Here is an 11,852-nt window from a genome sequence, read left to right as displayed (position 1 = left end):
AAACTTCTCATTCCCATTTAAGCTCCCGTCTAACCAAACCTCAACAGTTAGGATTGCGGTAAAGTTTGGAGAATCATTCGCTTTTAGACACTGAGGCAAAAAATAGCAAAGCAAATAAATAAGGTGAAGACAGTTCCATCGACCGGGAAAGTCATGGCTTCGGTTCTTTGGGCTGCGAGCGGCTTGAACTGCTTTCACACAAACCCTGTTTATCAGATTGTTGTTTGTTTCAAAACTTGCAAGACACCCGATTAATTTTAATTCTTTAAATCTGTTCCCTTTCATTAAACTGGGTTGAAACTTGCAGTACACTACACCAAAGGAATCAAAATGTTCATAGGTAGGAATGGATGCGCATTATTTTGGAAGTTCTCATGTGTCGGAATTTAAAGTGAAACGCCCCTACAGTTATGAATATGAATACTAGATCTTTTATTGTGTTTCATATATATATATACGGTATTCATGTTTTCAGTATGTATATAATATTATATGTATGCGCCAAACTACACACACCTTCCCGCGAAAGAGACTAAATTTCGACCCGATGCGAGTTTCAGTTTCTGCATCGGCTCCACACCTGCGCTATCCATGTCTCAACAGTAGATACTATCCTTTCTTTTTTTTTTTTTGTAAGAGTGTTATTTCACGTTGCACAACAGTCAATTATGTTACAATCATTTCAGGCCCAGAGGAATGAAGGAACCTCTGCGCTTTAGTTATTATTCTCATACAAATTTGCTATTGCGTGGAGGAGTTACTATTTAAGATGTATACCACTGCAGAGGGAATTCATTCTACTATAGTTTATAATCTATCATTGAATTGTGTGATGCTTCCCTTCCGTCTCCTGCTTCCAGACGATCTTCGGAGAGGTTTGATTTGCTTTGCAATTTGAATTATATTCACTGTGTTGTTCCGGGACGCGCAGGACAAGCCGTCTAGAAGCTTCAGACTGTCTAAGGTGATTTTTTCTATGTTCCCAGTATTATTTTTTTTGAACCTTTTTTCTCATACATTTCATTTTTCATTTTTTCTCATCAGTTACTAGCGATATATATTCTCCACCCGGTTGGCGACCATAAAATCTCGGCTATATAATTGAACCAGTCATGATATAATATGCATGAGTTATTTACAAAGAGAGATAGAGAAGTCCAGAGAAACAGGAGTGATTTTTTTGTGCTTTAAAGTTAACGAAAGTTTTCACAATAAGTACTCAACAATTCCTGACAACGTCTTTCTATTTCACAGCACTGTTGGTTTATTAAGTTGAAACAATTGTAATCCTAAACGATTCAGATAAATATATAAAAAATCGCAACATTCTCTACTACCATCATCCATTAATCCAAACGTCAACGCGATAACTGTCGTTTCACAGCTAGCATAGTATAGTTGTACCATCGGTTCTACTTTAATTTGTTGCTTTATTTCAGTACGTGCACGGACACGCACTTGGCGAACAACTAAAAATTGAGCTTACGGGGGGTAAGTGAAAACAAAAGGATTGCAGATTAGATTGACAATAAATAGTTTTTTTTTTCTGTGAATATGTTCCCATTTTGCCAGTAGCAGTGCTTTGTGACTAGACTATAATGAATGTTTGTCCTTAAAACGTTCAGATTCCATGTGATAAGACATTCGAGCTGCCATTGTTTAAAACGTTTTGTTTTTCTTTGCTGATATGGTTCGAAAGTTTGATTTTTCCTTGTCGTAAGAGTAGAGCTAAAATTGAACTGCACGTCATTTGTGGTATAGGGAAATAGTATAGATTTAGCAGCCGGTGAATAGGATACACGGTCGTCATTTCGTGATGCTCAATGCCAGTGGGACTTTTTACACTGGAATCTAAATTCAAAATTCCATTTTACAGATGGCTTGCCTCGTAATCGGGAATGTTGTTGAGCTCGGCGTCCTTGTTGTGCCAGTAGAAGTACGGAGGTCCATTGCTGAAGCAGTACTTCATCTGCAGGGGTTCACTATTCTCAACGTAGTACATTAAGTAGAAGTTGCACATTTCATCATTGTTGGTTGCGCTGTAGGTTTTTATGAAGTTATAAAATAATACGACAGGCACTATATTAATTTTTTTTTTTAAAGGGGGGATTTGTTAGTAGCTTAAGTATTTATGATAAATATTAGTAAATAATGAGTATGTGTGTCCAATCACAAATGGTGACTTCTCAACACTGTTAGAAATTTGTAATTTTAATTGTTAGGATTTGTTTGCTTTCGCAATTAGAACTTATCATTCGTAGGGATTTAAACCTACTTGTCAGAAAAGGGGAAGTAAACTTACAACTAACTTAATTGCTAACTTATTGGCTATAAAGAGAGCTTATCGTAGCAATTGAGGATTGCAACGATTTTTGTCGAAAATTGTTAATAATTTTATTTGACATAGCTTCTAATGGTTCAACACCAGTAAGTCTATGTAATTCGAGTGTACCAAACCAAGGAGGACGCTTCAAAATCATTTTCAGAATTTTATTATGAATCCTTTGGAGCGTTTTCTTCCTTGTTGAACAGCAACTTGACCAGATCGGTACAGCATAAAGCATTGCTGGTCTAAAAATTTGTTTGTAAATCAAAAGTTTGTTCTTTAAACAAAGTTTAGAATTCCTGTTAATGAGAGGATATAAACATCTCGTATATTTGATGCACTTGGCTTGTATACTCTCAATGTGCTCTTTGAAAATAAGTTTTTTATCATAAATCAGTCCCAAGTACTTAACCTTGTCGGACCAACTTAAAATAACCCCATTCATCTTGACAACGTGATTATTGTTTGGCTTGAGGAAAGAAGCCCTAGGCTTATGCGGAAAAATTATCATTTGAGTTTTAGAAGCATTGGGGGAGATTTTCCACTTTTGCAAGTAGGAAGAAAAAATATCTAAACTTTTCTGCAATCGACTGCATATGACACGAAGACTTTTTCCTTTTACGGAAATGCTTGTGTCATCGCAGAACAATGACTTTGTGCATCCTGGAGGCAAATCAGGAAGATCTGAAGTGAATATGTTGTACAGGACTGGACCCAAGACTGAACCTTGAGGTACACCTGCTCTGACAGGAAATCTATCAGATTTTGAATTCTGATAGACAACCTGCAGAGTTCGATCAGTAAGATAATTTTTTAAAATTTTGATTAGGAAAATTGGAAAATTAAAAGTTTGCAGTTTCGCAATCAAACCTTCATGCCAAACACTGTCGAATGCTTTTTCTATGTCTAAAAGAGCAGCTCCAGTGGAATAACTTTCAGATTTGTTAGCTCGTATCATATTAGTAACTCTGAGCAATTGATGAGTTGTGGAATGCCCATGGCGAAATCCAAACTGTTCATTTGCGAAAATTGAATTTTCGTTGATGTGTGACATCATTCTGTTAAGAATAATTCTCTCAAACAGTTTACTTATTGAAGAAAGCAAACTGATTGGTCGATAACTTGAAACTTCAGCTGGGTTCTTATTCGGTTTTAAAATGGGAGTAATTTTTGCATTTTTCCATAATTTGGGAAAATATGCAATTTTGAAGCAGCAATTGAAAATTTTCACTAAAAATTCCATTGTGCTCTCAGGGAGATGTTTGATTAGTATATTAAAGATTCCATCGTCACCAGGTGCTTTCATATTTTTGAAATTTTTAATAATTGATTTAATCTCAATCAAGTTAGTATCAATTATTTCTGCAGGTAAAAAATTCTGGGAAGAAATTAAATCAAATTGACGTGTGACTTCATTTTCAATTGGACTCACAAAATTCAAATTTGAGTTATGAACACTCTCAAACTGCTGAGCAAGTCTTTGAGCCTTTTGTTCATTGGATACAAGAAAACGTTCACCATCTTTTAAAACTGGAATAGGCTTTGAAGGTTTCTTAAGAATCTTCGACAGCTTCCAAAATGGTTTTGAATATGGTTTCAATTTTTCAACTTTAGTCTCAAAATTTTGATTTCTCAGAAGAGTAAATCTATGTTTAATCTCTTTCTGTAAATCTTTATAAATAGTTTTAAAAACAGGGTCACGAGAACGTTGATATTGACGTCTGCGGACATTTTTCAAACGAATAAGAAGTTGAAGATTTTCGTCAATTTTTGATGAATCAAATTTCACTTGAGCCTTTGGAACAGAATAATTCCTGGCATCAACAATTGCACATTTTAATGCTTCCAAAGCGGAATCAATATTCACTTCGTTTTGCAAATCAAGCTCATTATTGAAATTTCTCTCAATATGAGTTTTGTATCTTTCCCAATTAGCCTTGTTATAATTAAAAACAGAGCTCATAGGGTTTAAAACTGATTCATGTGATAGAGAAAAAGTTATTGGAAGATGGTCAGAATCAAAGTCAGCATGTGTGATCAAATCACTACATACATGACTTTGATCTGTCAGCACCAAATCAATTGTTGAAGGGTTTCTTACAGAAGAAAAGCATGTAGGACTATTCGGAGACAAAATAGAATAGTATCCTGAAGAACAATCATTGAATAAAATTTTGCCATTGGAATTACTTTGAGAATTATTCCATGAACGATGTTTAGCGTTAAAATCGCCGATTATGAAAAATTTCGAACGATTTCTGGTGAGTTTTTGTAAATCACCTTTAAAATAATTTTTGAGCTCGCGTGTGCATTGAAATGGTAAATATGCTGCGGCAATAAATAAAATCCCAAGTTCAGTTTGAACTTCAATTCCCAAAGTTTCAATAACTTTCGTCTCAAGATGGGGAAGAGCACGATGTTTGATTCGGCGATGAATAACAATTGCAACTCCACCGCCGGAACCCTGAATCCTATCATATCTATGAACCACGTAATTGGGATCATATTTTAATTTTATGTTAGGTTTCAAAAATGTTTCAGTAATAATTGCAATATGCACATTATTTACTGTTAAAAAATTAAAAAGCTCATTCTCATTGGCCTTCAATGAGCGAGCATTCCAATTTAATATTTTAATTGTTTTATTCAAAATCATTGCTAAATTTTAAATTAGAAAAATTTTTTAATAGTAAAATTTGTGCCTATTTGAATGGCTTCAAACATTGATTTTGCCTGCAACATGGCGTTCATAAGATCGAACATTGCCTGTTGCAAAAAAGAAAGTTCACCTGCCGTAATAGGCCCCAGGCAGTTGACATTAGTAAAAAATATTTTCGGCAGCAATATTAGCTGGAGTAATAGGTGTACAATTATTTTCTAGCGTGTTTTGCTTACCCATATTAACGGTCATTTTCGAACTACCAACACTAGGCGGTATAATGTTCGAACTACCTGTAACCTGTGCATATGTTAAACGGGTATGCAAAGGAGTAGGTAAACTATGCGTCACTGGTACGCTTGGAGAATTTTGTTTTGAAGTTGGTTTTAATTGAGAAATTGAATTTTGTTTACCTTGCCTTGCCTTAACAATTGCTAAACGGACTGGGCATTGATAAAAATTTGACATATGGTTGCCGTTACAATTCGCACAGCGAAAATTTTTACTCTCTTTCACAGGACATGTGTCCTTTTTGTGAGAAGAGTCTCCACAATTAAGACATTTTTGGTCCATGTTACAGAATTTGGAACCATGGCCATAACGTTGGCAAGTACGGCATTGGGTGATATGCTTTTCACCTCCGCCATACTTACTATAAATTTCCCACTTTACACGCACATTATACAAAGCATGTGCTTTTTCAAAAAATTTTAAGTTGTTAACCTCATTGCGGTTAAAATGAATTAAATAATTAACAAGGGAAATTCCAGTTCTCTGACTGTTTTCGCCTCGTGATTTTTGTTTCATTAGAATTATTTGGGTAGGGGCTATGCCAAGTAATTCTGTTAAAGTAAGTTTGATCTCATCAACGGTTTGATCGTTGGTGAGACCTTTCAAGACAACCTTGAACGGCTTGGCGTTCTTGGTGTCATATGTAAAAAAATTGTACATCTTGTCAGTTAAATACTGAACAAGACGATCACGACCCTTTACTGAGTCGGCTAATAAGCGGCATTCACCTCTAAGGCCAATTTGATAGGTAACTTTAACGTCAGAAACAAACGTTGAAAGTTCCTTTTTGAATGTATTAAATTCAGAAGAAATAGTTACCACAATAGGTGGAACTTTCTCCTTTTTTAAAGATTTTATATTTTGTATAGTTTCATTATTGGTAACTTCCATTTCACCAGCTTCATGCTCAAGCAAAATATCAAAAGGATTGTCACTACAGACACTCGAAGTGTCAGAAAGAGATGCCTCTCTTTTCCTCCCCGCAGCGATGCGAGGTTTCAAAAGTAGGTAGTCTTGAGAAAGACTGATGGGAAATAACTTTCAGGTAGTCTTTAAAAGACACACTGACAAAACACAAACTTTGAAGCTATAGGCAGTCAAAGACCAGTCCACAAGCAACCGAAAAAACGTCTGATCTGTAGGACAGTTCAAGACGCACTGTGACACTATATTAAAGCTTACCCAATATTGGTGACGATTTTCTTATTGCTCTCCATCGTACAGCGGGCCGCCATGCGGTCCTTGTAGCGGATTGGTTCGGTATTCTCCACTGGATAGAACATCTGTGGTGTCAGTGGGTCACGTTTACCCAGAAGTGTCCAATGGTCTTGACCGGCTTCATCAGCTCGCACTCGGTAGCCAGACACGACCTTGCCTAAACTGTGCGTATGCGTCCGGTACGCAAACGGGTAAATGGTTTTGTTCTCACGGATGTCGCATACCGTTTCCATGTGTTCGATCTTCATCGGTGGAATGTAACCACCGGTCCCGAGCAGTAGGACTCCCGCCTGTTTGTGCATTCTAGGAGCAGAGGAAAAGTTTAAATTGCAACACATAAAGTCATCAAAAGTAAATGGCAGCATAAACTTACGGTTTCAACGTGTAGTGCAAGAATATTCCCGAGTCGTCACTGCTCGTACCATCTGTGTCAACAAATGAAAATGTTTTCCATTATCAAAAAGCTGTATCTATTTTGTGTTTGAGTGCAAATCAAATTTCGACTCATCCCATGACGTATTTTTCGAAACAGAATTGAACAGGTGGATGCTTTTCACAAGACAATCACAATCAGACGTGCAACGATTCCGCTCGAACTAACAAAATGGTTTCTGGGAAATGAGCGTGACTATCAGCCCAATCACGTTTTTACAAGCTACGCTAGCGGGAAAAACTTTTCAGGAGCTAAAAGCTGAACTTCGTGACTGACACATATTGAGGGACGTTTTTTTTTTTGTTTCTAGACTCCGTTTTATTTGCACTAAGAGAGTACTTCTAGTGAAAGCTTAAAAAACCGTTACAAAATAGAATCCGTAACAGTTTAGAAGTTTGTTGGATGTTGTTGGCTCCATTTTAACTAGTTAGCTTTTTGCCCTGACAAACTTTTGATGAAACCAAAGGTTATTTTTTATTGCCTGTTTTTTAGTTCGTTATTACAGTTTAATAAGATAATACAGATTAATAAGATAATCCGATATTTTTAAACTGCTAAACTGTGCGCTTCTGATCCGTAATAGGTGAAATCCAAATTGAACCAGTAGCTAAGATGATGTTCAAATATTGTTTTTGATTGAACGTTCCAAACGTTCCGCTAAAGAATATTTTGTAATAATTCGGTATTATAAACTCGTGTAAATAATCTATACATTGAACAGACTACCTAGAATTAATTTCATTTTTTCATAGGCTGAAACAACTCCTATTAAAACACACAACCCTAAATTGTAAGCAATTCAAAACAACATCTGTAACCTTGAACTATGTACTGGGCCATATTTATAGAAAATGCTATAGAAACTAGGACAACTATGCGCAGAATGGCAGCCTGGGTATTTTTTAAGTTTTCTGCTTGTCCTTATTGAAGAGCGCTTGAATTCTTGGCGCTCAAACTCCTGATTCGTGCATTAAGTCTTCTCTCGCTATATGAAAATCCGGCGTCTTCTGTTAAGCAAGCAAAAGACCATGGCACAAAATCTGTTTAACCTCACTTTTTTGACAGATACTGGTAACTTTGTTCACGTTTTGGACTTTGGGCTTTTTTCTGCTGGAGCAATCGTGTGCGTAGTGGTAATGCTGCTCAGTTTATCAATGTTGTTAGTGTATTGCCACCTCCTTATACAACTACTGATGGGAAAATTATCGATACTTATCGATAATATCGATAGATGCAGGACATCGATATTATCGTTAATTTCTTGACGTTAACGATAATTATCGATATTTTAAGGGTGAGCAGGGTGAGCACAAGTCAGTGCGGCTGGTTACTGGAGGAGACCCAAAAGAATGAGACCTCCCCTCCCCTACCCCAGGAGTTGCTTTTGTCGCTAGGTATTTGTTGGGTGCTGCTATTCGACAAGATTTAGCATTGTTGGGGGTGGTGTGAAGGTTCGCCCCAGGTGTCACTGAGTTTCTGAGAAATAATGGTAACTAAAAAGGTACTTATAATTTTAGCTTCCTGAGAACAGATGAACTCGACAACTTAGTACTGGAGAAGTTTAAAAAAATATCCAAACTTTTTGCACCATCTCATAAAAAGCAATGATACGAAATTGTAATAAAATTCATTTTCTTTGGCTTGCTAACTCTTATAATATGATGAACATGCATAGTGGCAGTCTATTGGTATTTCTCTGGTAATTGTTTAGTTTAACTTGGAACTGTTTGAGTTTAAAGTATCTGTTACCCAACAAACAATTTTTAGTTCCACTAAAAATCCAAATCAACGAAATTGTTGCGCCAAAAAAATATCTTGATTTATACAGGGGGTAGACAAAATAATTGAGATAAAAAAATTCTCTCGAATTTTAAATGGCCAGAACTTTACGAAAAATGAATCAATTTTGAAAACCGGTTTGATTTTACTGGAGAACAGTATTATACTAGTATTACTTGGGAACTTGGTGTGACCAACCTACACCGAAAATGTTTCGGATTTCAAGAGTGTGTGTCAAAGTGTACATTTTTGCAACGCATGGAACGTTTTAGGCAACTAAATTGTCTATCTAAAATACTTCATTCAAAAAAATCTGAGATCACCTATATTTTCTAAAAACATTTTTTGTTTTTACAATTATATTTTTGTCGGAGTAGGATCCTAAACTCATTTTTATATTTTTGAAGGAAAGTTCAGATAATTTTCACTAAGATATATTGATTCATAAGAAAAGATTCAAATACAGTTAGGCCTCGTGAAAAAACCTTGTTAATTCAGAAATCCGCTTGATAAACCGCTTTAATTCAAAAATTCGCGCAAAATACCACGATAATTCGAAAATCTGCATAAATAACCATTTAGAGAAAATCCGCGTGAAAATAATCTGACCTTTTCAAATGTTAATCCAGATAAATTTTCAAACGCAAGTTTGCAAAGTTGCTTGGTTTAATAAGACCTACCCACCCACAATGCTCGATTGAATTCTGCTAAAGTACTGCAAGCTCAAAGAAATATAGTACCCAACAGGGAAAAACCGCCAAACCCATACTTAATGAATTCATACCTCGATGATTCCTTGGCGAATTTTCAATCTTTGGCTACCAATAAACCCGAAATAAATTCTGATTTATTGACAACATATAAACCTAAGTGAAACAGAATGTCAGAAAAAGTTCTACGCGTTGCAAAAATGTACACTTTGACACACACTCCGGAAATCCGAAACATTTCCAGTGACCCTTGGTCACGTCCAGTTCTCACGTAATACTAGGAAACTAGGACAGTTTTCCAGTAAAATGAAACCTGTTTTGTCAGAATTGATTCATTTTTCGTGAAGTATTGGCCATTTAAAAATTGACAGAATTTTGCCTGCTTAAATTATTTCCCTTATTATACAACCTTCAAAATGAACTTCGGCTTGAAACTACTCCGTAGAAAGCACTCCCGGCGTCAAACCCGAAGACTTTCCAAAACAAACTGTTTAACTCGTCCGATTATTTGAATTTTCATTCGCAGTATCGTAAGATTTGTCATTCAAGGCCTCAACGCAACGCAAACATATCCATTCTGTTTGGGCCATCACTGTCTCTGTTTTTAACAAATTTATATAGCAAAATTGCATTTGTCGAATAACGTTTGTGGTAAAAACAATGGACAAAAATTGCCGATTTTTCATGGGTTTACCTTTAATCGTACTGACGAAATTACTCATGCATCATCAATCATAGTTACCCATGAGTTAGCCTAAAAAAAATTGACAGCTTTATCAGTCAAACTCTAACTGTGATGGCGAAAAAAGTGAAGCTACTCCGTTCAGAATTGTGCGCGTTCAAAGAACGGTAACCCGCCGCGTCAAAAACGAACATCGTGCGGCCCTTTGTGGACGCCGGGTATGCCGGTTCTGGCATCTACAACATTTTGACACTATTGGACAACGATCAGAGCATCGAAAGAAAGCCCGGTTTCGGACGGCCAACGACCCTAAGCGACAAGAAGCTTCAAAGGATGCTGAAGAGGAATACCGAGGAAAAGGTGGCTAAATCGCTGCGTGCCCTTGGCCGAGAGATTGGTGCATGCTCTAAAACAGTGAAAAAGTATCTGGAGAACATGGACATACATGCAGGAAGCGGCAGTCCCATCCACTGGTCTCAGAGCTGCAGGCAATGACGCAGCGACAGCGGTTGAATAAGATGGTCAAGTCGATTTTCCCGGCGAATCGCGACGTGGCGGTGGTGATGGACAACTAGACCAATCTCACCATGGATGGCAACGACTAGCAGGGCAGGGAAGTAAAGTTTATTTCACAGACCTAAGAGAGAAGGTGTTTGAATATCGATAAGCTCGAAATGAGTTGACCACGATTCTGAGGAAAAAGAAACGTCAGCAGGAGGACAGAATCGTGAATTTTCCAACTATTTCCGGTTAAGAAGGAGAACTAAGAAGAGAGACTACCGGATGAACGTCTTTCTCCACTAGCAAAAGGATTCGTAGGGTAGTACCAAGCGGGCTTCACACAAACACTCGCTACTACGGAACAAATATTCACACTCCGGCAGATCTTTCAAGAATGTCGGGAGTACAACGTGCCCACACATCACGTCTTTGTGGACTTCAAGGCAGCGTATGATACAGCCGATCGAGATCAGCTATGCAAATAATGCACGACTATAGTTTTCCCGGTTTTCCGGATAATCAAACACGACTTATAAAAGCGACCTTGGATCGAGTAATGTATTATTCGTGCGTATCGGTGAAGCGCGCAGAGGGTTGCTCTTTAGGGATCAATCCGACGAGGGGATACGAAAAGAGGGGCACGACTGTCAGCAAAGGTAGGCTACTCGTAGGCTTCGCAGACGACGATGTTGTTACGAGAAACTTTGCGATGGCAGAAACAATCTGTGGATGCTAGGAGGGTTGGACTAGAAATTAATGCGTGGAAAACCAAGTCTGTGAAAGGGGAGAGGCTCGAGAGAAACCAACATTCACCTCAGAAAACGGTGATCATGAACAGCGATGAACTCGAAGTAGTAAATGAGTTCGTTTACTGCGGATCTCTGGTAACCGCCGACAATAAAGGAGATCCAACGAGGTATTCAAACTGGAAATTGGGTCTACTTAGAAAGGATGCTTTGATCGGCACCGCACGAAAACTGACGTTGTACAAAACCCTTATTACAGTAATAGTTCTCTATGGTTTTGAAACCGTGGCGATGCTCACGAGAGAACATATGCGCGCTTGGGTGGCAGTGAAAAAGGTTATGTCAAATTTGGTCGTTAGCTCCTATCCCTACCTCTACGTAGTGCCGGCTGGGGTGCGCAACTTTGGTTGCTTGCGCCAACAGAGTAGGGGGAACGGTAGATCCCGCATATTTTAAGCCAGCAAAGGTCCGTTGGTCGGGTACAGGCGAACACAGGACATGATGGAT

The 11,852-nt window shown here is 37.6% G+C and overlaps 1 protein-coding gene across 1 annotated transcript in view; it reads right to left on the bottom strand.

Annotated features, from left to right (window-relative positions):
* Positions 1-408: 408 nt before the first annotated feature.
* The window catches only part of LOC129722063 (peptidylglycine alpha-hydroxylating monooxygenase), a 38,362-nt gene continuing 26,918 nt past the window's right edge, over positions 409-11,852 (bottom strand). The window contains exons 5-7 of the mRNA XM_055675285.1: positions 6,868-6,919; positions 6,459-6,797; positions 409-2,039 (exon numbers count right to left, since the gene is read on the bottom strand). Coding sequence (XP_055531260.1) covers positions 1,871-2,039; positions 6,459-6,797; positions 6,868-6,919 — 560 coding nt within the window. The 3' untranslated portion in view covers positions 409-1,870. The remainder of the gene's footprint in view (positions 2,040-6,458; positions 6,798-6,867; positions 6,920-11,852) is intronic.

This window comes from Wyeomyia smithii, chromosome 2, assembly GCF_029784165.1.
Source record: "Wyeomyia smithii strain HCP4-BCI-WySm-NY-G18 chromosome 2, ASM2978416v1, whole genome shotgun sequence".
Lineage (NCBI taxonomy): Eukaryota > Metazoa > Arthropoda > Insecta > Diptera > Culicidae > Wyeomyia > Wyeomyia smithii.
Note: the sequence above shows the minus strand (reverse complement) of the source record. Positions and strands in the feature narration are given on the sequence as shown.